Source organism: Notolabrus celidotus, chromosome 24, assembly GCF_009762535.1.
Source record: "Notolabrus celidotus isolate fNotCel1 chromosome 24, fNotCel1.pri, whole genome shotgun sequence".
NCBI classification, from domain to species: domain Eukaryota; kingdom Metazoa; phylum Chordata; class Actinopteri; order Labriformes; family Labridae; genus Notolabrus; species Notolabrus celidotus.
In genome coordinates this window covers 4445421-4472570 of record NC_048295.1, presented here as the reverse complement: position 1 = coordinate 4472570, position 27150 = coordinate 4445421, and the positions used below count along the sequence as shown (strand labels likewise).

Genomic DNA, 27150 nt, shown 5'->3' with positions numbered 1-27150 from the left:
GTTTTTAATGCAGTGACTTCCACTACAGAGTCATGTCTGTTTTTAATGCAGTGACTTCCACTACAGAGTCACTACATGCTTTATGCTGTGTGTGTTCCTCCAGTATGATTAGAGGGATTACGTCGCTGTAGGCAGAGTGAGTGACCACGAGTGCAGTGACCCGGTGTACCACACTGAACCGGTTTGAGTGACTGCTGAGTACCAATGTGTGACAACAAGATATAGCCCATGTATATATGTAGGAGGAACAACCAAGAAGGTAATCTACATTCATGTCAAAGAGTGGAAACCAAGTTTTGAACCTTTAAATGATTTAAAAACTGTCCTGTAACCACAAAATGGGGTTGAGTTGAACATGCAATGTGTCTCTCTGTCCACTAGAGGGAGATAAATCATCATATTTTGATCTGCATGGTTGTTATTTGTCAGATCTTTCCTACAGTCGTCCAATAATTGTAATATTTCCCTTTACCTCGTGCCCTCTTCCTGTTACATGTGGATTTATCAGCGCAGAGCCGGGATTAGAGAGCGTAAAAAGGCAGAAAATATTTACTCTCTGTGGCGACACATGGTGATGAATTCACAGGATTTGAGAGTGAGGATTAAAGCGTTTCTAAAAATGTTTGTAATTCTGAATGTGAAAATGGAAGAAGGGGGGGATTGAGGGGTTAGTAATACCATGTGCCCATATGGGTGACACATAATCTCCTAATCTGGAACTGGTGCCTTTTGTCTGCTGGTTATTTCAAATGAGCATCAGCAAAAACACACACATGGCTTCAGTGAGGTATAAATTAATTTGAATAGTTTAATGTGTGTTTTTTATTGTAAAACATTGTTGATAATGGTGAAAACAAATGTTAATACAAAATATTTATTGGATTGCCTTCTTTCTCTTTCTCTTCCTCTTGTGTTTACATAAGTGCTCATGTTGCTGTAATAATTTTTATTTACTGCTTTTGAGGAAGATATCTACTGGATACAGGTGCTGCTTTCACTGCCCCTCCGACAAATCAATTTCTCACTGTTTAGATTCCCCTAGTGTACTTTTTTCATATTTTGTTAAATATAAGAACATCACACCAATTTCCAACCAAATTAAGAGACAAAATGAAAACACAAAGATCATTTTTAACCCTCAAATCTGCAGAAAATGTTGCTGAAATGCGCAACTTAAAACTTAAATTAGTCTCCCTTTCATCCTAAAGCAGTCATAATTACATAGAACGCTATGATTATTTGATGAATAATCAAAGATATGGTATTAAAAATTAATTTAGCATGATACATCTTAATTTTCATGTAATTCTTTCAACATTTTCCTACATTATTTGGGACTCTCTGTGTCATTCAAATTTCTCCTCCAGAATAATGACTTCTACCTCATAGTAGTGATTATTTTTAATCTAAAAGTCACATAATTTGGATTTTGTATATTTTGTCTTGTATAAATACAATTAAAACTCATGATTAAAATTATTTTTACTCTGTATCTAACAGTTTTGCTTTGTTAAATAATAGTTTTGACCTCAAATTAAAGAAGTAATATATGTGTTGTTTCAGATTTTTTTATTTAAACCTCACAATGTCACTTTGGATCTCATAATTATGATTTATAATGAGAGCTACAATTTATTATTCTCAAAAAGTTGCACAACATCATACAAAATAGGAAGAAAATTATATACTTCAGTAAATTTAAATGTGAGCATCATATTTAAAAGTTACTAATGGGATCCAATGTATTTAATTAGTTTGTTTTATGTCTAAATTAACTCGAATTTTTAAATTTTGTATGCAATCTCCTTGTTTTCCCTATAATTTGCATGTTTTAACTGTACTAAATACAAAGTAGTATTGATAGTAAAATATTTGGACGTTTTAGTTTAATTACTGTGGCTCTAAACGCTGTATTAATCTAGTTTTTGCGATCAAGTGCACATTTCCGACAGTCCCTGAATGCAGCACTGTGTTCTGGGCTGGACAGGAAACGACGGAGACGCGCAGCGTGTCTCCTCACTCAGCAGCTCCGGGAGAAGAATGGGAAAGGGGGAATGGGATTGTGTATGAAGACGAGGCAGAGTGTGAAAACATGAAGACAACCGGCTACATTTAAATACATTTCAATCAGAAAATCACAGCTAGGCCTGATTCACAGGGACTTTCACCTTTTTCCACCCGGGGGAGGAGGTGTGTTTGCTGCCTTTAGAGAACCCAGGAGAGGAGAGGATCCTCTTTGTGAATCCTATTTGACTGTAAGTAGATTTCCCGTCATATTCCCGTGTGTTAAAATCCTCTATCATAGTTTCTCATCCTTAAATAATCGTATCCATAACCTGAAAATTCCAAACATGGATTAATGTGAGATTATGATCCCAGCCCATCCATCCTAGATTGTATCCTCAGGAAAGGAAACGAGACAGAGACAGAGAGCTGTATCACTCTTACAGAGCAGGACCAAAGAAGCGGATTTGAATGTGATGTTTCCGTGTGTTAAAGTGTTTTTGTGTGTTTGAGTGGGGGTCTGTGAGCCCCCCTATGCGGCCATTGAACAATCCTTTTCTTGGGGGAGAAAGGGCGTGCAGCATTTGGGCCGACTAGGAAAAGAGCCGCAGCTTTCTTTCACGGGGAGAGGCATTGAACACGAGCCTGGTTAAATATTTGTGAGTTTGTTTATCGTGTCCATGTTCCTGGAAGAATTTCCAGCCTGGTTTTCTCCCGTTGCATGTGATTAAAGTGGAGGAAGATGCACTGTCTCCACCCTGTTCAGAGGAGGAGGAGGCGACCAGCCGCTGGTAATGGCCGATGGTTTTGTCGCGATGTGTTTGTTTTCACCGGTAAATCATCCATAAATCAGGAATGATATCATAATAATCCGCAAATGAAGTGGTGATGTGTGTCATTGTGGCAGGGTTTGGTTTATTATTAGCTGCCTCGTGCACTGCAGTTTTAATTCTCTTTGTTGGATGACGCCTCTGGCAGCAGATGGATAATATGAAGCCAGTTTGACCAGTGGCTATCCCCAATTTCAACCAGCACAAGCTCCAGTTGGAATAATCCGTGCTCCGTGTTTGTGCGTAATTTGTGCGTAAAAGTAAAACCTTGTGCGAACGCAACGCTTAAATTGTGATTACACTCATTTTTTTTGTACCTCAGACGTTTACACTCTGGAGATAAGTGACCCTGCATTGACAGTGGGGTTCAAAGGTCATTGGAAGAAGAGCTGCACACCATGCCACAGTCTGGTTTTCACAAAGTAAACACCTCCTGTTTTAGCTCCAAAGCAAGGCCAGGCGAGGATACTTTTTAACTCCTTCCTCCAGGGCCGAATACGCAAAACAAACTGCTCCAAAAGAGGCCACTTGGCCCGGCCTTTATTCCCCACAGTGGCATTATAATAGACCGTCTGTGTCCTTAAGGCACGCTTGATTTGCATCCACAAAGCACTAGACTAGAAGCACATTATTCTGGGCATGGAGACAGTGCTGCAACAATGCGACCCATTGGCTTACAGTGCAGTTAATGGGTTGAAAATAACTGCTGGCCTTATGGTCTCTTCCCCCTCCCGGCACATGCCTTAAAGCTTGTTGTGTCTTTTGCAGGAGAGGTTTGGAGTTCACTCCTCGTCTAGACAAAGACAGAAAATGTGTTGATGCCACAAGCACATCTGGAAACTCAGTGATATTTAATGTTTGTCCCGGCGGGGATTGTTATTGTGTCTCTGTTTCCTGAGTGTTTTTTTTCAGAGTTTAATTATCAACCGCTTATGCAAAATAGGTGGTTTGCTCTGTTTTTGATGTCAGAGGAAACTTTTTTGGGCTTATTATATTCCTGTGGCTGAATTCCAGTGTGATTATTGTCATTGTAGTTGAGACAATGTCACATGAATAAAAGGGGAATTCCAGTGCTTTCAACGCCGGGTCCTTCCTGTTGGAGATTTTGAGGTCGTAATAACCCAAAGGCACAAAAACTCAAGTTTGTTTGAGCGGAGAGCTGTGAGACAGATGGTGATGATGCACAGAGGATGAAACTGCAGACTAGGTGATACAATTATGCAACAGAGTGGATTTGATACAGAAAAGGAGGTACTTAAAGGTGACTTTTAGGATGTTATTTTGGGGCTTTTTTCACCGTGATTAGTAGGAAAGGAAAGGGTCGTTGCTGGGTCCAACCAAAACTATCTCTTTCTTTGATGCCACCAGACTTTATTTACAAAACAGCTCCTTAAACTGCATAACACTTCATTTGTGTACGGCTGCTTTGATGCTTCGTGACTGTTTGAAGTTGTGTTGTGCTGGATCACAGCTAAACCTCAAAAACACCAAAGATCAGCACTAAAAAAACAAGTTAGAGGCAGACTAGCAACTCCTGTGTCCTGTGAACTGCTCTGTTTTCAATGGAGTCAGGTTGCTTTGTAGAAAGCAGATATTAAGACGGTTTCTGCCCCCCTATGCATCCCAAAAAGGTCTATCTCTGCAATGTTGTGCCACACTTAGAAAACAATCTGGGTGTGTCGGAGCTGGAGAAAGAAATAGACACAGTTTGATCCAGCTCATTGGCCCTGGAGATGATATTGGAGCCATAACAGCCTTGTCTCCAGGCTGCTGGCGAAAGCAATCTACTGCAGCAATGCCAAATCTTACTGCACGTTTTTTTATATCGTAATTTGATAAAGAATAGAAGCAGGGTGGAAACTAATCGTCACGTTCTGCAATCGTAACATCTTGTTGTGATGCCAAGACAAGAGTCAGGACACAAAGCCGCACCTCATGTAACACTCAGTCTGTGTTTAACGGTCCTGAAGTCATTGCATTCAGCAGGACGGTGTACAGCTTAGTCATAAAAAGCTCAGTCATGGATTAAGTTTCCAGCCGCAGAGGTAAAACACATGTTAGGAGAAGAGAGCGTGTCATTTCGCTGCCTCTGTTTAAATGCACATGTGAGGAGCTTTTTCTTCAGTCTGTCAAAAAAGACAACCCCGGGGGGAGAAGCCTCGTAACCAGAAACATGGTTTTCTCATTCAGCCTCTCTGACATGTTTTGCTTAAAGAAGAAAGAAAGAAAACACTCTTCACTTCCCTAAATCTATCCTTCAGCTGCTGCCTTTCATCCCTCTTTTATGCGTGCGTGATTTCTTCGGGATGTCGTTGATTAGACGAGAAAAACACTTGTCAAAGAAATGTTTAGCTTGAGGACTGATGCAGAGAAAAGAGAGGAAGAGCTGCTCCTGCTTTGAGTGTTTGTTAATATGTCATGCGTGCCGGTCTGTCGCATGAGCTGCAAGAGCCATGTCTGACCTCCGCCCATCCATGTCCCTGGGCTGGAGAGTCCTCAACACAAAAGCTCCAGAGATTAGGCCGGGGGGTGGTGGTGATGGTGTAGGTTTACCCAGGTTGTGTTACAGCCGGGGGTGTAGGTGGGTGAAGGAGGGTAAGGGGAGAGGATGGCACTTCAAACGCAGCCTTCAACAGACCCCTGATGGAGAGCCAGAGCCAGAGGAGAGAGTGTAACCTGATAGTTTCAGTGATAGAAGGTACCACAGCTCGGGTTTGGAAGAAGAAACAAACTGGGACATGCCAACAGCTGAAAGTGGGCCCACTGATGACGAAAATGGAAGTATGATGTTTGGTGCAGCTCAGCTAGGAGCCTCCTCACAGCAGATCTTGTATCATCTGAAGAGCATTTAACCTGAACTTGCTTGTTCAGTGTTTTTACTTGTTTCAATCACCAGACCTGAGATGAGAAGACCTTGTGTTGTGACCACTAAATTAATCCTTTGTAAAACTTGTAAAAGCTCACCCCTTAGGAGCAGTTTGAGCTACCATTAGGGGCAGTTCCTGGTCTTTTGCACAGTGACAGCTCAGAATGCAGCCCCCTCAGATATCCGGTCACTAAATCACTACTTTTTATCATGTTTGATCAAATAAATGCTCTAAAAGGGATTATTGATGACTTCAGCCTGTGTTAATCAGCTGTATTATAGAGGATAACCACTGAACAGCCTGGTTTCTGTCAACTTTAGGACACTGCACAAACTAGAAGCGTTATCAGATTATATATATGATAAGTAATGATATTAAACTATATAGAAAGTGTACCATGATCACTTTGTTGCTATACAGCCCAGCTCTAATGGAAAATGCCACAGGCTGCATTGATGCCAACAAGATAAAAACATGATGCCACATTACAGCTGTGCTGTATGTGTGTGAGTGAAAACCAGAGAGAAAGTGTCCGTCTGTCACTCCACCTGGGTGTGTCCCCCCCCCCTACTGTCACAGGCACGTGGTCTCCACCACTATAGGGCCTTGTTCTGGTAACATTTTGCTGACCTTTGGTGGCAGCTGCCCCTGCCATTCGGAGACAAAGACAAATGGCTAACCAGGCCGCCTGCAGCCTGCGAAAACCTCCACTGTTCCAGAAAGAGGGTTGCTCTTCCTGTTGGCCTTTTCATGCAAACCCAGATACCGATATCAGCGCGCTCTGCGGCAGGAAATCAATTGTTTGAGCTCAACCTTCTTTTTCTGTAATCATTCACATCTGAGAATAATAACAGTGCGATTGTGGACTCCCTGAGGTCTTAAGTTCCCCACTTTCCTCTGACCTTAAATCCACTGCACCAGTAGATGTGGACGGTATGGAGATGTATATGAAATATACGGACATATCAGACGGAATTCTCCGCATGTGCAGCTGATCGGAGCCGGCAGAAGGAGGACAGCCTCTTGTCTTTGCAGGGCAGTACATGATCCGGGTCCTCGTTCTGCAGGTGCACTCAAGCGCACAGCTGCATACACACACTGCTGTGGAAAAAAAGACAACGGGAGATATAAATGGAGAAGGCTGACCTCCATTTGGATGTCTCTGCCGTGTTCGTTTTCATATCCGTGCCACTGGGTGAATATTTTAACCAGGAGCGTTTTACAGGATTAAGAGTAAGGAGTGCATCGAAGTACTTACCTTTACCTACCTTGATCTCACAGATATAAAAACACACCCTGCACTTGTTGCATTCAACCTATTTGTTTGAATTTGCATGCACACAGAGCACGTTAAAGGATAGTTTGCAGAAGTAGATGCTGGGACGGAGAGGCGTGAAAATGTGCCGTCGATAAGTTACATTTTTGCATGAGAAATGTATACTTAACAAAAACACTTTTAAAATCTTGCCATCAGTGTTTTTAAAGCGCGTTAACTTCTAAAATATTGCCAGAAAGCTTGTGTGTTTTACAGCCGACATAACTCTGAACACCAGGTGTGCAGCTTGGCCAGGTGTGCAGGCTAAGTTTCCATAACCAGGTTAGGAGAGGAACATATCGGTGACGTTAAAAACTCCTGCCTCAGGCTCGATCTTTTCCCCCTGACTCTTAAATCTCATCCTTTGTGTCCACATACAATTCTTTCTCCTGGACTAGAAGTTTATTTTTCAAGCATTTCATTTTAAAATGATCTTTTTGAGGCGACTCAAATCCTAAAAGCGCTCCCCTCTCTGTCCTTTCATCCTTATCCCAACATCATCTCCTCCATGACCTACTTCCCCACATCTGACATGATCTGCTATGATACACGTCCAGTCATTAATTGTCCCTTTTGTGTCCCTCCTCCTTCACTGTACATTTTATTTAAGCAGCTTAAGCAGCCATTAATCAGTCAGTGTGACTTTGACAATGGCAGGTGGCTGATTTTACCCCCTCCCCTGTTCCTCCTCCTCTTCCTCCTCTGGTGTATTACAGATGGCTAGCTTCAGCCACTGCTGGAGGGGGTCAGGAAATTTATGTGTAGTGTCTGGATTGGTGGACACCTGTGCCTGCAACAAAGCCTCAAAACAATTTGCAGATCTTTTCATGCACCTGTCTGTGAGGCGATCTCACTGACACTCATGTTAAAAGGATGGAGAAAGGGAATCTCATCCCAGTTGGAATTCCGGCAGCATCAGGTATCAGTGAGCAGAGCCTTTCAGGAGGTGATTTATCCTATCATGTATCATCCTTTACTCCACCTGCCTGCATAAACTCATCCTGAAGTCACGGGACGCTTTGATAGATGGATTGGTCTGTCTGTGTGGACGCACCTGCCTTTTAAAGCTCCGCCGTGGATAATGGGTCTTGCAGAGATGCGTAGAGAACTCAAAATGCTGAAGGCGGCCAGGAGGAGTGGTTGAGAGCGAGTCAGAGAGTGCAAACTCAGAGGAAACGTAGACGAGCTGCGCGGCTGCCGTGAGGAGTATGTGCAGTATCGACCGGGTGATGTATCGTCTGTTGGATGTGAGACGCACACACGAATGAGGAAGTGGATTTATTTGCTTCTCTCTGTATTGCTCTCACATGTCTGCATCTTTGATTAAAATGAATTAAAAGGTCTCTGCAGCAGAGCAGGAAATGTGTAACATCAGCATCCCCGGCCTCTGAGAGTCGTTGAGTTTCTTGTAGTCAATCATTTTTAAACGGGGTTTTAAAAAGGTGCCCCGCAGCAAGACTTAACCAAGTTCAGTGAGCTCTCTGGACGGCGGGTTGCGTGTCCGTGTGTTTATTTGTCCAGGGTTGATTGTGTTTGTTTCTCCCTGCATGCTCTTAAAGTCCATCAAACAGAGTTCTCAGAGAGAGAGAGAGACAAACACACATATGCAAACAGAGCAGACTCCTCTGTTTTCCCTCGCCCTGCTGTGAAATGCCTGCCTCTTGGCCCACATGTTCAGATGATCTCTGTTCGGAGGAGTTCATGCTTGCACAGTTGCTTTCTAACCGTCGGCTTCCTGTCGGATCCACCGAGGATTCATTTTTATGTATGCACAAACAACAGCAGCATTATGAGAGCACCACGGAGAGTCCAGGACGCAGTGATAGTGGAGGCTGGAGTGTTTGTTTGTGTGGTTACAGAGTCAGTGGTCTGCCCCATAGGGATATACAGATGTCTTCCCATGCATGGAACAATAGATTCCTGATCTGAGCGTGCAGCAGTTTGAAGACGACTTCTTTTGAATCTTATTTTTTAAAGGTGTTTCAGCCTGCTGCAGCAAAATAGGTTAAGAGGGCAGCATCATAATCTTTAGCCCAAATAAGCCAGATCGAAGTGCGTTCACAAAAATGTTAATTTGGCACCTAACAGCCTGAAAGTGTTACTCAAAGTATCAACAACTTTACAGAAAGGATCCCAACAAATACAGGACTTTGCTGTCGAAGTAAAATCCTTTTTTTTAAAAACAAGCATCAGCCTTTAAAAAACCCTGAGATGTTTTGCTGCAGCAGCCTTGATTGGTTACTTTGTCTTTCCTGTGAGACAAAATAACACCAGATGAAAACATCCAGGAGGAGCTGCAAAGACAAGCAGCACCCGCTCCTGCAAGGTTGAATCACTGGTGCCGCCTAAGAGAGCAATATCTGTGATTGGGGGGATTGTTGTCTGACCCTTTGAGTAACAATCTGATCCAGTCAGCGACAAAAACAAGTACTTTCAGTGGAAGTTCTGTGCTTGCTTGTAAATGTCTCACAGGATCATGTTTCAGCTGCCTGCCAGAGCAATCCCACAATGCTTTAAACCTCCTGATTCACAAATAGGACAGGGGCAGGTTAAAAATACCAGAATATTCCTTTACCTTTTCAAGACTCTGCTGCTCCTCTGCAAACACACACACCAGAAAGCAAAAAACAGGCTCTCTCTTACATAATTTAAAATGTTCCAACTGTTTCAAGTGTTTTCAAGCCACAAACTAGCAGGAAGCCAAATACTGGGGCTTGTTTTGCCATTAAATATGCACTGCAGCCTACTTTCCCAGCCCTGAGACCTTTTAACTTCACTCCAACCCATAATGATGAAAGTTACCCCGGTTTGTGTGTGATAGAAAGTGGCCGCACGATCCAGGCAGCGGTTAAGCATGCGGTGAAACCTCAACCGAGGTGAACTAGGAGGCTGGAAAACAGCCTGCTTTTGTCTCGCAGCCTGTTTATAACATCCAGGAGGGTTACCCGGTGTATCACTGTGTCAGCTCAGCAAGGAGGCAAAGAGAGTGGAAAAACACCTGTGAGGAAGAGAGGGATGTTGGGAGTTGACAGGTTTATGGGAGAGAAATGTTTCTCAGTGCAGCTGATGTCATGTGAAAAACAGCAGCGTGGAAACTCTGAGGTCAGCCTTCCTCTCATTGCCAAATTCACACTTTTTTTTCGCAGCTGGCTTCGATCTCGCTCCCCGCACTAACTGTACGGAGAGATGCTGGCAGGCTGCACCATTTCTCTCTTTACATCATGTAGGACGGTGGAGGAATGCATCGTTTCAGTTACTGCAGTGACCTACAAGTGGAAACAGCCGTGCTTGCCGTAGTGGAAGTGGATTGACACATTTTTCGCGAGAGAATCCCTTGACAGTCACTCAAACCTGCAGGCTTAATCTCACAAAATAGCGCTGCGTGTGTGCTTGTGTGGCAGCCTCTTGCCAAATCTCATTGACTAATACCCCAGCAGCTCTGCAAGTGAGCGCGAGCCTCTATTCACCGACTCTCTGGGTTAAGTTAGTGGCTGAGTAGCTTGCTAATCTCTCTCTCTGCCCCGCTGATCTTCACTCTCGAGTGATTCCTGATTATTTCAGCACCACGTGCCACACAGAAACTAAACCCAGTGACTGACTCGGGATCTGCCCCTGAGTTTGGCACCATGACCGACTTTTTGAGGCTATGGGTCACTGACTCATTTGTAGTCAGTGAGTTTGACCCCTTGCTGCTGTTGGTGATCCCTTCTAGGAGTTACTAGACGGAAACATCAGGACTTAGAGGAGAGATTTCTAACTTTATTTGGTGTGTACGATTAGTTTGGAGTCGCTCCAGCTGGCAAACACATAATTGTTCCTCACAACATTTTTGAAAAGATTGTGACAGAAAATCAAACTTTTAGTTAAGGTAAGATGTATTTTTGGTCCCAGATAGAACCCTTCCATCTCAACCAGGCCCCTTTGATACAGGACATGGGAGTTGCTGGTCTACCGCTGCCTCAATCACTTAATTCCCTTATGTATTGGTGTTTTAAACGCTCAGTTGATATCAAACACAGCACAAAAAAGCTGATGTGACCTCTGTGGCTCTAAAAAAACACCCCAAAAAGTTGCCCCAAGTGTCTTTGGCTGCACTACAGTTGTTTTCCCAGACTTTAATGTGGTCTTCATCACTAACTTTTGTAACCACTGGTCATTCAGGGCCTAAGTATGTGAGAAAAACACAGCGATATTTTTACAATAAGGGAATCCCCCTGAAACAGCTGTGTGGAAACTGCTCATGATGAGCTCTGTTGCAGCGATACGAAGCCAGTGCTCACTCTTTGCTCCTACACAAAGGACCATTATGATCCAGCACGAGGGCAGCAGGTTCAAACGTGGACCAACACAAAAGGCATTTAATCATGCAACCCTGTATGTGTGTGTTACATTACCCATAAACCCCCAGCGAGCCGGCCGGTGGGGTCCGATGGAGGTCCCGCTGGCCATCGTGGGAAAATTCCTGACGCAGCGTTATTCCATAATTCCCACCATGTGTGGTTTTTCCAGAGCTGAGTGCTCAGTGCAGGGAGCGTGGAGAATCCCAGCGAGGAGAGATCAGCTCCTTGTAATCACAACCAGACTGGAGAGAGCAGAAGGAGTCTGAAGTGATGGTGGAGGGTCAGTTAGACGATGCAGCAGGTTGTTTGTACAGACGTTCTTGTCATGTGACTGGAGGCACTTTGGCATTATTAGCCGGGTGAAATTAGGCGCATAATGTGTAGTTCTGCAGAAGTAGTCATGAACCTGTGAAGAGGTCACTTGGTCCACCGTGCAGCGCTCTCCAGAAGTTGCTCTTGACTTGTTTTAGAAGTAAACGCCGATCAATACTAATGCACCTTCCCGGCGAGGATCGGCTTTGTGACCAACCATCAATCAGCTGACTGACGGTCTCCCTCAGAGCTCTCAGAAGACTCTCAGGGTCAGGAGGCCTTATCTCGCCCTGGAACCAGATTAAGTGGCTGTGTCTGATCAATGAATCCTCCTCAATCCTGCTGTTACACAAATTATCACTGCTGCATTTTTTGTGTTGTGAATTAGAGGTCACCGCCGTCTTCTCCTCGTCGTGCTGTGCCTAATATTTCACATTTCCAGATGCCGTCTTGTTACGCAACACCAGCGTGAGAGGAATGCATCTTTAATCATTAATCAGCTGCCTCCGTTGCGTCAGGGTTTCAGCGTCTCATGTGGGTATCTTTAAGAGCAGACGTGCCTCTGTGTGTTTGTCAGATGGTTGTCGTTATGCGAGATGTGAGCAGTGTTATCTCGTTACGGATGACCTGGTGTGTTCTAAAGGCTTGAGGCACATTCAAACAAACACGAAGAAGAGGACACATTTGATTCAAGTTTACAGAGTTTGAAGGCAGTGTTTCTCTTTCTGATGCATAAATACAGACAATAATCTTCATATGGAGGTTGACCATCCCTCGTGACACCAAACCCAATCAGCGGTAGAGATAATGGATGGATGGATAACGAAGAACAGATAGCCGACTGCTCAGAAACCACATGCCACAACTTCAGTGTGCTCATAATCCTGCAAACAAAGCTGTCTTCACATACATTCACCTCATACAAACTCAAATATTCTCACTATGCACGCTTTGTTTTTATCTTGACTTCTTCTGGAGCCTTTGAGCAACACGGTCGGGCCGCTATCAGCCATTATTGGCACTACGGATCTTCAGAAGCGACTTGTTTCTTTGTTGTTTAAACAGAAATCCAAACACAGACTTACTGATTAGTGGTTAGGTCAGTTTAACCAAACAGCAGACATACAACTTTATCTCCATTTACTAGATCAACACACTGTCAAACCACGCCGAGCTACAAGACGACATCTGTCACCTGTGTTTGTTTACATCCAGATCATAGAGCTGTATGGCGGTAGTTGTTCCTCCGACTAAAAGCGCACATCCCAAGTTCTTTTAAGAACAACAGTCTCATCTCTAACGCTTGTAAACAAAGAGAAGATCCTTGAACTAAGCGCTGTATTGCACAGTAATGTTATATGCATCATGTCTGCCATACATGAGTCGTAGATCTCCTTCTCCACGGGTCAACTATGAGAGGTTCTGCTCTCTAAACAGTGCCAAAATTTGCCTTTAGGGCCGTACTGCACACTCACTGCCCAGTTAGTGTGTCATCATGACTTACAAAGACCCTGTGTGGTTGCCTGTGTGTCATTATTTCCTCTGTTTGATGAGACCGGTCTGCTGTGCGGTCATATAAACCCATCATGTCTTTATATGTGTCGGATCACTCTATCATTCCAACGCTCACATATTTGGATATTTCCAGCACCAACAGACACGCCACACACGCAATCCTCATTTAGCCCGGCTTGATTCCTGCTTACTCACTTTCTGTACTTCCCCCTTCAACAAACCCGTCTTTCTTTCCCCCGCTGTGACATCATCATCACCCCTGCTCGCCAAGCGCCTTGCCCTCCTACCCACTTCCCGCCTCGACCGGAAATGAGCATGCCCCGAAGGATTGCTGTTAATGGGGGAAGTGTGGGTGGACAAGGACACACCTGTGTCCACCACACAGGAGCCTGTGTTTCCCCTCGGCCTGTTGTTGAAGTGGGGCAGCCATGTAGGCCACATAAAGAGTCTGTGAGACCGGCTTCTGTGGAGCCAGCGACACACAGGGCACCTTTCTGGGTAGTTGTGTGTTTTTATAGCACAGAAGGAGTCGCCTCAGCATATATATGAAAACGCTTCTGTTTTTAGTGAGTGCTTCTCAAAGCCACCAGACTGCACTGAAGAAACAGTCATTTTAGCCACTGTTTTCAGCCACTTAATGCTGCCTGACTCGTACAAAAAAGCAGTCCTATTTTACAGATCATGGGAGTTGCTGGTCTACCTCTGCCTCATCCTGTGAGTAAGTTTGCATAATTGTGTTGTGCCTGATTCAAACATATCATTTAACATCAATAAAGTCAGACAATAACACAAGTGGAGCAACTTTTTTAGGCTGCGGTAGACCAGCAACTCCCATACTCTGAGGTTAGATTACCGTTTTTGGTGCGTGTGAAGACAGTGATGTAAAAGCTGTCTCCAGTTATAAATAAGGAAAAACAAGTTCTCAAAGGAGATTTATGTTGCAGCCGTTACAATCTGTTTCATGCTGCAGGCATGTATATCAAATATGTAGATCCCAAACAAGGAGAAATATCATCCAGGTGAAAAAAAATAGCAGAATTTCTCTTGTAAACAGGCTGTCCGTTTTGAAAGGGTGCTGCAGGAAAATCTGTTGTGTAAATATTCCAAAAAGCAAAAAAAAAAACAAGCACAGCATTGTTTTTTGTTCTTAAGTCGGTCATGTTTGTCTGTGCGTGTGCTGCAGGCCTTCCTTTGTTTTCAGCATCAGACCAGCAGCTGCCTGCAGGCGGGGCGGCCCCTGTTGCTGCTGTGACTGCAGCAACTGTGTTCCCTGCAGCTGCACCGGTCCATGTGTCACTGCCACACCTGCTCAATGGCCTTGTGTTGACTGAGTGATATCACACGTTAACTTAACTGTGTGCAAATTACACCAGAGAGAGAGGGAGAGAGGGAGGGGGGGGGGAGGTGAACTGTAATCTGAGGAGGCAATTGTGTGCTTTTGGGCCTGCATGAGAGCATGACACATAAAGTCATACTCCTCCTGACACACTCACTGTTACAAGAAGCCTGTTTGCTTTAAAAACACACACACACACACACACACTGGCCAAGAGGGAGGCCACATGCTGAGGCTGAACAACTGTTGGTGTGTAGAGAAAAAAAAGCAGGAACAGCTGAGGCCAGCAGGAATATCTTCCTCCTCGTAGTTAGCCATAACATCAGCTGCCTCGCTCTCACACTCACACACAAAGTAAACACACACCGCGTCCAAATCATAGCGTTGATGTTTCCCGGCCGGCTCAGCATGTCGTAACCTACAACCGACAGGCTGTTAAACATGCCCTAATTATATTTTATTCCCAGACTGTGACTCAGCGTGTAGATTGTTGCTGATCGAGTAAGGATTGGACAGCATGACTCAGCAGTGGTTCGTTAGAAAGTTAAATGCCTGTCAGCTCTGAGTCACAGCTGATGCACTGGTGAGAGTCATGCTGTGAAATGATCAGTCTGTCGCTCACCGTGCTTATTAAGTGACTGGTATCGGTTTGCTGGTATCACAGAGTCTCATGTGCATGAACACAGAAGTGAGGTTTCAGCAGCGTCGCAGCACATGCACGAGTGTGAAGGCTCCTTTGTAAATCAAAATCAGGATTAGTGATCCTCTCAGCTATTTTCTCCTGAACTCGTGCTTTTTTGGGTGCAAATCCGAAAGAGAACATGCGCTTAGAGGCGACATTGCAACCTGAACTTTAAGATTCCTCCATGTGTGACTTGTGATGAAACGTAACGCCTAATAAAAGCATTCACTCCAGTGTTAGTTTGTCATCGTGTGCGAGTGTGAAAAGCCTCTACAGCTCTCACGTCCCTTTCCTAATCTGTCTGTAATGATGAAGAGACTTTAAAATAAGGGCTCTTGATTGCTTTCAGAGCTTGTGATAAGTGTCTCTCTGCCTCTACGTGTCATTTTTGTCTGCACTTAGTTAAGTCGCTCGCTCGCTTACTCGCTCAGGCACCCTCCATCGTTAATCCTCTGCATTCCTGTGACAGTGAAATCGCTCTGCTCTCTCCTCCAGCTGCCGTCTGAGATCCAAAAGTTTCTGCATTTCAGAGACTTTTTAATGATGCGGCGGAAACAAGGAATGTGTTCTGCTTCTCTTGGAGTCTGAATATTTTCCTTCTTCTGTTTTCTCCAGGGGATAAAAGCCCGGGACGAGAGTCGAGCAGTGGTTTCATCTGACCTTTTGGAGGAAGAAGAGGAGACACTTCAGAGGTAAGAGAGAACACCACGACTACTTCTCACAGGTGATAAATTCTCTGCACGTATGTTGACGCTGCTGCTTGTGCTTTGCAAAACTCAGGCGTCCTTGCACGAATGCCACAGAGATAGTTCCGTTGACATGTGTGTTGCTTGTAGGAGTTCTATTTGCGGTGGTCTCAGATGACTCTTTTATTGCATGCGTGTCTGAGGCGTCATGTGCTGAAAACAGCGATCATGTGTCGTCATTTCTCTGTAAAACGAATCCCCCGGCCTGACAGCGCGGATCAATGTGTTTGTTGTTGGATGAAGAGGGGTAACTCCTCAGCATCAGGAGGTTTCACCCCCATGAAAAGCCTTGTCTTGTGGGCTTGTAAATCAAAGCGAAATGAGAGAGGAGTGAAGCCGCCGAGGATCCAGTCTTCCTCGCTGAAGGAGATAATTCCTGAGGAAAGTAGAAACATGTGAGGGAGAACCATGGCTGTGGTCTGACGCTGAGAGGAGCTGAGAACTGTACAGTGAAGCTTTCTCACTTTAACAGATCTGTGTCGAATTAGCAACCAAGAGAGTCATTGTTTGCACAAGACAAGAGAAGGGACGGCTTCTTCTTATCTGCAGAAAAAGAACAAGAATCTGCAACACAGCAAAAACATGCATGCAAAGATTAACAGATAGTGCACATCAGATAATGTTTAAGGCACCAACTAAATGTGTGCACGAGTAAATCTTCTCTTCCATTCTGTCTCTGCTGCTCAGGATGCTTGTACAAAAAAAGAGTGAGTCAGATTTGAGGCCGTGAACTTTCTCTCTGCTTTGGTGTAAGAAAATGAAAGAAGTGAATCATGGTGGCGATAAGGAGTTACATAACCCACCCTGCAGGGCAGAACAACACGAGACACAAGAGGACACTCAAATCAAGGAGGAGTGGAAATGTAAGCTGCTGTCAGAATCAAATAACTTGACACATGAAGGGAGATGCAGATAAAAATGAAGGAAGAGACTGCCTTTTCTTGACGCAGTCAGGTAGTTAATTGACACTCTGCTCAAGAAGAAAAGATGAATCAGTAAGAAGCAGCCCTCCTAAAGTTGTTTTTTCCTTCTGCATTGACTCTACGCCGTTGTATGTTGGTGTTAGGGTGCAGTTACACTCACCGTATCTCAAGGGCTGCAGCGTGTATTCGATGCATGAGTATAAATCAGTCTTTAATCCAGATCTTGGAGGTCTGCAAGTGATCATGGGCGTGTCCAGACCCTTGTTTTGGTGGTCTGATTTCTGCAGGGGTTGCATGAAGTCTGTGCGTGCATGTACTTTTATCCCCCTTTCTCCCAGTTTGTTAGCCAATTACACCCAACCTATTATCCAGTAGCAATGGACTACAGATGGATCACTCTTATCTCTCATATCACATAGGACTGTGGGAACATAGGGATGACCCGCTGCAAAATGGAAGCATAAATCAGGCTTAACTCTTTGCCGACTTCAAAAACTGCAAGCCAACTCCTGCCAATACTTCATTCTGACAACTTTGACAAGGACAACCAATAATAGATAAGGATTTTGGCATGGCACTTGGGCTGGCCAATCAGGTCCAGTGCCACCCCTGGTGAACCTCTGCACACGCCCCTGCTCAGACTTCAGCATTCAATTTGAAGCTTTGCACACCAAACTCTGACACTACACATTTTAAGGCAAACATTTCAACGTGAACTGCTCCTTTAATTATCTAACCAGGTCAGGCGGAGGGAGACGGATAACTTAGCATGACTTCTCAACTCTGTAATGAAATTTAAAGCTCGTCTCAGATTCTCAAAGCCTTCCAGTCCTCTGTTTTCATCTCATAAATGAAGTCATTACGCTGCCAACAGATTTAAATTTTCATCATCCTCTCGCTGCCTGGTCTCACTGAACAGAAGGTTTACATCTGCCACCTGTTTGGGAGTACAAAGCACAGTGGGTACAACATACTGCGGGGGCAACACACACACACACAAACACACGCATGCATGATTAACACACTCCCTGTAACATGCCAGGCGTATGCAGCGTGCCGCACATAAAGACAGAGAGGAAATGCATAAAGCAGCTGCGAGTTTCGTACTACATTTCCCATCAGCCCTTCAAACCCTGACCCCTGCAGCTGGCTCCTGATTGGCTCCTTAAAAACAGTTCATAGCAACTGTCCGAGGGTGTGTGTGTGTGCAACAAACAGATGCATAAAAATGTGCCAGCCTGTTTCCTGCCACACACCACCTCCTCCGGCATTCCTGTCGTGCCAGCTCTGCCTTCCTATCACACTTAGAATTCAAACACACACACTTCAGCATTTCTTGTACTTGCCTGAAGATATCGGTTGTTGCAGTGTGTGTGTGTGTGTCTCTGAAGTAGATCTTCAGACGTCTTCAAGGACAGTCTCCTCCGTGAATGACAGATGTCGTGTTAACCCCGCGTGTGTGACGAACACGATCGACAGCTGAGTGTCAAATTTAGTAAGCATCTCCACACCCCAGTTGCCTCCCTCGTGCACATGACACACACACACACACACACAGACACAGTTATAAACCTCCCTGACACACTTCCTGGGTTTAACAGGAGCAGGCGTCCCCCCTCTCCGCCTCGGGGTCCGTCACCGTCAGGGTCCCGGTGTTAAAACCGAGCATCCTCCTTCCACATCCTGACCCCTGAGCTTCAAACAGGTCCAGGTTTTATTCCTCCTCCTCATTACTCCTCCTCATGAACGGTTGTCTTGAGATTTTCGGCACACAGAGTAAAGACACATCAGGTTTTTATAATTTTAGATCGACACATTTAAACATGACCAGACTCAAATTAGGGCTTGTTGCGTCACCGAGTGACTACGTGAATCCTGGGTGAAAAACTTCACAGCACTGCAGCTCTCTGAACCAGAGCACTGAGCCTCATCTTTTGAACCGGTGCCTGGTTTTAATGTCTGGCGTCTTCTCAGCAGTCTGCTGCTGCAGTGCTGCATCATGTTTAAAGCCCAGTGTGTGTGTGTGTGTGTGTGTGTGTGTGTGTGTGTGTGTGTGTGTGTGTGTGTGGTGTGTGTGTAAACCCACTGCAGCAGACCACCTGAGCCCCTGTATATATGTGGTTGTAACCCGATCTCCTGAGGGCAGGGACAAGACTATTGATTTCACATTTGGACTGATGCCCTGCAGGGAAGCTGACACATCCTCGCTTTGTTTGTGTAGGAGGGAGAGAGAGAGAGAGAGATGACAGCTAGAAGAAGGTAGAAAGAAAGAGACGGTAGAAGTGGAGCACAAAGTTTCAGACTTGTTTGTGCTTTATTCGCCGCCTGCTTTTGGACTGAAGGTTCAGCTTTAACGAGCATGAATCACCTGAAAGTGTTTCTTTCGTTACATGTGAGCTGCAGAATTAAAGTAATAACTTTTTTTGTACCGTGCATGTTTATGCAAAGATATTGCTTGATTTCAAGGCAACATGTGACCCATCATGCATCCAAGAAATCCTTAAAAATCCTGACGCAGATGGGAACTTTACGTAGCTCACAAGTCTTCAAATGGAGCACTGATACAGGTCCTGGTGTGTGCATCTCCTCCACCCTCACCTGCAGCATCAACCTCTCCTCACACTACATTGCAAGTACAAGCGTATGTCTTCTCCTGTGTATGAACACTGGAGGTATCAGGAAAGCGTCTCTGTGGTTGCACGAGGAAGCAGATGGACATCCTGCGTGCAAAGAGGTGGAAGCATCAGGCTCTGGGCCGAGTCACCCTGACGTTCTGATTGCTGCATGTCAGCTTCTACCATCGTGTGTGTGTGTGTTGAGTCTTTGGCTCGCTCCGCCCACCAGTGACCGTGCATTTTCACACTCAGCTTCTCCTCTCTGCTGCTTCTTCCCCCTTTCGCTCCCTCTCCATCTGTCCGCCTCTGACATCCTCCCCATCTTTCTCCCCCCCTCTCTTTCTCTGCCCCTCCTTCCTAATTGGCTGTGTAAGCCTCTCTCTGCTCTCTGTGTCACGCTGTGCTCCACTGAGCTCGTGTGCATGTGTGTGTGTGTGTGTGAGCTCTTCACACTTGAGTAATGACACTGTAGCTGTTGTGTTGGCCATCAGGGCCTCGCTTTTATTCACCACCTAATAGCCGGCCCCCTCCCTCCATTATTGCAGCTATCCATCACTTCCTTGCTTCCTTGTTAGCCTGTTGACTGTCATCACTCTCTCTCTGTTTGTCCCTCCTCTTTCAGCTCTCCCCTCTCCTTTTTTTATGTTTCATTTAAAGGTTTAAACCCCGCCTCCTGCAAGGGACGATAAACTTGTGTGTGTGTGCTATCTTTGCACACGTCTTGCACGTTTGCAAAGTGAGCATGAGAAAGCAACCCCTCATTTATTTAACCTTTTTAAAGCTGCATCCACCCTCCGCCTCTCCGTCATTACACAAACACGGAGAGCATTATGTCACTTCTGGAGTCAGACTTCAGAAGCCGCTGCAGGTCAGCTGAGGTTGAGGCGCCGCCCACGCCCGGTCGGACTTTGAGCCGCTGCTGCCTCGTTCGTTCAAAGAGTTATTTTCCCTCCAGTTTCCTGCGTCCACTCCTGACTCTGATGCAGTGACGCAGACTCTCCTGAAGGGCGTGAAGGGAGTGGACCTGGAAATCAGGCGGGGCAGACGGGAAAAGAACGGAGGGACGGGGGCGGAAATGAGCAAATAAACCTCACAGAGGCTGGAAATAACCGTCATTACATGCTCCCACATTAACACTCACACTGAATCTGTTTTATATCTCACAGGCGCTCACATTAAAGATTTAAGAGCAGCAGTAAACGCCTCCTTCGCTCCTGACTCAAAGATCACAGGCGGAGCTGCTGGTTTGAAGCGGCTTCGCCTGTGACACAGGATGTCATTATGATATCTCCACAGTAGTCATTGTTGTCTGTGCGTGCTTTATGGTCGGGTTCACGATGACAATCAGACACATGTATGTGTAAGAGGTGATTCACTGGCGTCTGCACAGATCGCACCGGACGAGGAGAGAGAGGAGGAAAGGAGGTCAGGAGGAACTACAACTCCTGCTCCTGCTCTTCCTCACCTCCTCAGAGCCACATGCATGCTAAATGTTTCAGGTACCTCTCTTTGAGTCAGTGTGAGTGTTTGTGTCCCACTAAACTGTCTCTGCAGCTCTACATCCTCGTCTCCTGAGAGCTTGATTAGCGTCTGTGATTGCCTTGCTGTTTTCTAATCCCGCTCCAAGTCCTTCCCGAGCTTCCTTCTCCGTCTTGGCTTACTTTCTGAACGATATGAAGCGTTCAGAGTGTTTTTATTATTCAGGCTGACATTTGAATACTTGCAAAGAGAGAAAGGAAAAAGCTACAGGGAGCGTTTATTTTGTCAGGTGAGGATGATGAAAACCAATGAGCTGATGGTTTTGCAGCAGCAGCAGGAGCATCTGGCCCACAATAGTGTTGACACAGCGAAGGTCACATCCTCATCCCCGCCCCCCTGCTTCCCGTGAGACTGAAATATGAAAGGCTTCTATTTGTTACTCAAATGATCGGAGAGCCTCATCATTTGAATGTGAGCTGAGAGCGAGGCAGGTGCTCAAACAGTCTGTGGTCTGAGGCCGGATGGATTCAATTAACAGCTTGTTTCTGCACAGGAGGTTATTAAAGACGAGAAAAAAGTACTGTCAATCTTTGTTTATGTAGCACCAAATCCCAACAATGTTATCCAAACAGAGCAGGTCTAGACCGTACTCTATGTTCCATTGTTAACAAAGACCCAACATCAAGACAGGATCAGATCCAGTCCCGTCTTACAGACAGGACTCACTCTGATCTCATCTTAATCCACCAGATTCAGATTAATGCAAACTCTTTTCCAATCATGCAGTCTGAACTAAGACAGATCTGACTGTGGAGAGAGATCTCACCTGCTGCATGTGTTGGTGTCAAAACATCTCCCAGGATGCATCAGTCATCCAGGAGGTGGGACCTCACATGTGACAAGAAGGTGGACCTATAAAGCAGAGTTTTCTGTCTTGTTGTTTAGCTTCCTGCAGCCTGCACGCTCTCCAATTTCAACGTGCATCCAGGTTTTTATAAATATTGATCACCAGCTGTCTCTGTGTTTGTTTTTAGAGGAGAAGATGAGGAAAGTAACACAAGGAAAATCAATTCAGAGAGTACAACGAGTTAAAAGTTAAGAATAAAGCGTTCTCTTGTCGGTGTCGAGTCGTCATATCGCTCCGTTTCCAATCCTCCTGACGCTCTCTGATATGATCCGACTTATTCTAAAGATAGAAACATCCTCCTCCTCCTTTCTCTCGCTCTTCATCCTCCTCAGCAGCGGATGCTTCCTTCACTCTCTCAGATTCAGAGATTCCTCACACAAGCATTTGTTTGCATAGGCCTCCACTGCTGCGAGGCACCTTTGACCTTTAACCTCTGGCCCTCAGACCTCGGGAGACAGATGAGGAGCTGGTCATGCTCTGACAGCGGAGGGGGGACCGTGCAGGATCAGAGGGGGATGGAAAGGCCACGGCTGAAGTTTGGTTTGTGATGATGGGTTGTAGTGTGTGTGCACATGCACACACACACTGACTCGGTCTCAGGGTCATGCTCCTTGAGCTTAAAAGCAGGGCCTCAGGTGGTAACTCACTTAAACCTGCACCATCATCTGCAGCTGAGGCTGATTCCATTAGAGCGACAGCAGCTGCTCGTTCCCTCTTTGTCTCTTTGCAGCTTCATTAAAATGCACCAAAGCAGATCCCTCTGTCTGTGCTGCCTACCTGCAAGAGTCTTTAAGTATTTGGAGCACCTGCAGGCTTCTAGCTGTTTAAACACAGCTGTTAAAGTGTCCTGCAGTTCTGGCTTATTTGCATGGAAGCACCTCCAGAGAGAGAGAGAGCATCGACACACACACAGACACACACACAATGGAGGCTCATTTGATTTTCGCCATTTCCTCTTCCTGTCTGCCGCCAGACAGCCATGATGTCATGCCTCCCTGCAGAGATACCGACCCTTTTCTTTTAGCGTGTGCTATTAAAGACAGGTTTGATTAAAATGTGCTGATTGTGTGCAGCACTGAGGTGATGTTGCATGGATTGTGCATCAAATATGGCTGCCTGAAAAGTGATCATTTAAGCCAGGATGAAGGGGCAAGGTTATTGAGGGCTTAAGCAGGATCTTAAAGTGGATTCGGTGCTGTATGGGGAGCCAGTGGAGGCGCTGAAGGATGGGTGTGATGTGGGCTCTGGAGCAGGAGTGGGTGAGGAACCGGGCAGCTGGACAAATTGTAGTTTTTGGAGGTCGGTGGAGGGAAGGCCGTAAAGGATGCTGTTGCATTAGTCGAGTCTGGAGGTGATGAAGGCGTGTATGAAGATGGAGAGAGAGTTTCTGAAAAGCTGTGCTTGTTATCTTCCAGATGCACATCCACTGACTGGATATGCATGCAAAATAAGGCCCCCATGTGCAGCCACATTTGAGCACCCGATGGGAAAGTGCTTCTGTTTCTTGAACATGATGGGAAGCTATCTTGAACTCTGTCGTTCTCTGGTAACCACTGCGTCACCCTGCAGGATGCAGAGCCGGAGAGGAAAGGTCTCCCTCCTCCCGTCCCCAATAAGTGGCACAGATAACCGAAGGACAGCTGGAGTTTCCTGACGAGAAACAGGCCATGAGGGGAATGAGGAATTCTGCACATCCTGGCCATTTCCTGTTCCGTCTCCCACACGCACACACACACATGCTGTATATGAACGCACGGATACAATCCTCCACGCACAAATAAACACACATGTTGAGATGTTTTGGTTTGCATTCTCCAGACTCCATCTTCCCTGACGAGATGACAAAGAGCGCGATGCTGCTTGTGTGTTTGATACAGACACAAAACAGGAAGCGGTCCGTCAACAACATCATAACACACACACAGAAACACACGGAGACAAATCGGAAGGCTGTGGGAGTGTAATCTGTGCGTACAGTCACTTAAAGGAGCAGGAATGTGATGGGAAACAAACGCCCCTCAGCTGCTCTGTTTGTCTTCAGCTGATTCTCAACGCTGCTGTGATCATATTCCTGTTTGCTTTCCCAAACGCCGTCTGCAGCTTTTACTGCCTTCTCACCTCCTCACTGTTTTACTACCTGCATTTATCGCCCTCCAACAATAAAGCATGACTTTCACATCGCTCTCAAGTATGCCGGGTAGGAGCGAGGGGCTTAGACGCACAGGAACGCTCTCCAAGTCAGAACGGAGGGGTTAATCCTGGGTCGGTACAGTCCTCGCTGGTGACTGACACCATGCAGCGTGGTTAACAGGAAGGAATGACACCATGTGAAAACATCAATTGGATTATCCTGGACTGTTACATATCAGAGGACTGTAGGGGGAGGACTGTACCATGATGTTTGCTCTTTGTGATTCAGTGTGTTTCTTTCAGTTCACAGATTATCCGCATTCTTCCTCACTGAAGAGTCTGACTCTCTCACTGACCTAGATTTGCGATCAAGGTAGTGGAACTCATCCTTTAGCTGATTTCAGCGATATGAGGGATGTCCTAGTGAAGTTTCAAGCTTGAATAAGACCAGATTCAGACAGTTAATAATACACATTGACAAGTTCCAGTACTGCTCTGCTACATGTGCTGCAGACAGTGCTGAGATACGGTAAACTTTGGCGTCAGGGTTCCCTCTGCTGGACAAACTGATTGTGATGTAGTGCTTGCCACGCTGGTTCCAAATATCAATGTCATATTTCAATTCCAGCCTTTTGGAGTCATTTTGTGTTCTTCAGTCACAAAATATGATACTGTAATAGATATCAGTTATTGCAGAATCCCAGAATGTTCTTTTCTTCTCCTCCATGTCTGTCTGTTATCAAACATCACACCTGGAGTGTTTTGCACTCTGTCAGTCGCAGCTGGAGCTCACTCCCTCGTCCTCACAGCTGCAGTTCCTCCACTCCCCTTTGCTGCCACTAGAGGGCGCCCTGTCCTCACCTTTGACAGCACACAGCTGGGCTCTTACAACCAGCCTCTCTTCTCTTCTGACACCACCATGCTCACATGCTCAGAGATGATTGATTGATCTCTTGTTTGGCTTCATTGATCCCAGATTGTTGATCAGTTTGTGGATTATCTCACGTCAGCGTCCGTGTGTGTGTGTGTGTGTGTGTGTGTTTTTGATATGCTGGAGGTGCTGGGTGTGTCAGCAGAAGAGGGCACTCCGAGGATTTCAATGCACACGGCGCCCACTAGGGGTCCGTGTGCTGTTGTCATGGTAACAGGCGTGTGAGGTTGGCATGAGCTGAAGGGTTTTTTTTTTTTTCATCATCCCTGCTGTGGGAGTGTGATCTGATTGTGTGTGTGCACGTGAAGAACCATCTGACGCTCTGTTTGTCTCTCTCTCTCTCGTGTGTGTGTGTGTGTGTGTGTGTGTGTGTGTGTGTGTGTAAAGATGGAGCAGGTATCAGATGACGAGCTGGACCACGGAGCGGAGGAGGAGGACAGCGATAAGGAGGACCAGGACCTGGATAAGATGTTTGGAGCCTGGCTGGGAGAGCTGGACAAACTCACACAGGTTGAAAACACACACACACGTAGAGAAAGAGTGTGTGTGCACAGTTACACAAGCAACCTCAACACTCCTAATCCCATCTCCCTATACTGTATCCTAGCAACTCCCCTCCCACCACCACTTTGTACTGTGTGTGTGAGTGTGTGACGATGGAGTCTAGCAGGCAGACGTGGTTGCTTGGATCCTGTGCGTATCTCTCTCTGATGTGTTTTTTTGCATCTGATTTATTTCTTGTGCTCTGCAGAGTCTGGATGACGGCAGGCCGCAGAAAGCTCTGCAGAAACCTCCGCTCAGGCAGGAGACCAACATGGCCAACTTCTCCTACCGCTTCTCCATGTACAACATCAACGGTGAGGCCACAGGCATCACAGCCAGGAGCACTCACAGGAGAGCGAAACTTAAACTGAGTCTTAAAAGCATCCTAACAGGCAATAAATGCATCAAAACTTTAACTCCAATATGAGCAGACTTTGTATAAGCCCTCATTACTTATATTAGTTCTTACAAGGAGCGCTCTAATCAAATGAATCAAATAAATAGAAAGCATGTGAGAAATAGATTAATAGAAAGTAATTATTTGAAAAATGATATAAAATAAAACCCTTTGTCCTCATCTCTCCTCTCTTCTCCCTGCAGAGGCGTTGAACCAGGGTGACACGGTGGACCTGGACGCCCTCATGGCAGATCTGTGCTCCATCGAGCAGGAGCTCAGCACCATCTCCAAACCCAACTCTCGCGGTCAGAGCAAAAGCCAGCGAGGCCCCGGGGGGCGCAGTGCCAGCACCAAGCACACCGGGACCAGCGGAGGAGGAAGCAGTGGAGGTAGTCCTGCAGAGAGGCCTGCTTTTAGGATGTTTTGATAACATACTCTGCTTTGACTAGTCAGGGAAACAATCCTTTTGATTTCTTTTCCTCCTCTGGTCCATCTTAACATTTCAACCCTCCAACAGGAAGCGCGAGTAGCAGCACCAGAGCGTCACCAGCTAACACAGTCCGAGGCGGCAGTGTCAACCGACCCGCCGCCTCCAACATCTCCCTGGATGACATCACCTCCCAGCTGGAGAAGGCCTCCCTCAGCATGGACGAAGCTGCGCGTCAGACTTCCTCTTCCTCCTCTTCTTCTTCTTCCTCTTTCTCCTCTACCACAATGCGGAGACCCTCGTCCGGTTCGTCCGGTGGCGGAGGCGGGCAGCACAGGAGGACGGGCTCGGTGGGCGCCGTCAGCGAGCAGGAGGCTCCGTCACAGCGATCCAGCGTGAACTCGGCGTGCGCCTCAGCGTCCAGCATGGACTCGCTGGACATCGATAAAGTGATGGCGGGCGGAGAGGGGGAGGGACAGAGCAGCCCGGGGACGCAGGGGCAGAACCAGACCAGCACAGAGGTATGACTGACATGACATGACAGGAAAACACAAACACACACACAGGATATACAAGCTGAAGGTCACGTGTGCGTGAAAAGAGGTCATTGACCTGGATCTGACTCTGATCCTGCACGTTAACCGCGCTGCATGCTGTTTTAAAGAAAGCTGCACGCCTCAAGTGTGTTTACAGTCAATCCTCAATGCGTCCCGTGTGCTGTGCATTGGATTGCACGTCATGTTTACATTGTGATCTTTAACGCTCTCGAATGTGGGTCACAATGTAAACATGCTCCATCTCTGTGTGCCTGTGTTCACTCACAAAGCATGTCGGCTCTCTAACACAAGCAG

At 46.0% G+C, this 27150-nt stretch overlaps 1 protein-coding gene across 3 annotated transcripts in view; it reads left to right on the top strand.

Moving 5' to 3' along the window:
- Positions 1–1998: 1998 nt before the first annotated feature.
- raph1b (Ras association (RalGDS/AF-6) and pleckstrin homology domains 1b) overlaps positions 1999–27150 on the top strand; it is a 39075-nt gene continuing 13923 nt past the window's right edge. For all 3 annotated transcript variants that reach the window (XM_034677970.1, XM_034677969.1, XM_034677967.1), the window contains exons 1-6: positions 1999–2255; positions 15817–15893; positions 25320–25442; positions 25684–25789; positions 26076–26261; positions 26390–26820. In XM_034677970.1, the coding sequence (XP_034533861.1) occupies positions 25320–25442; positions 25684–25789; positions 26076–26261; positions 26390–26820 (846 nt within the window). In that variant the 5' untranslated portion in view covers positions 1999–2255; positions 15817–15893. The remainder of the gene's footprint in view (positions 2256–15816; positions 15894–25319; positions 25443–25683; positions 25790–26075; positions 26262–26389; positions 26821–27150) is intronic.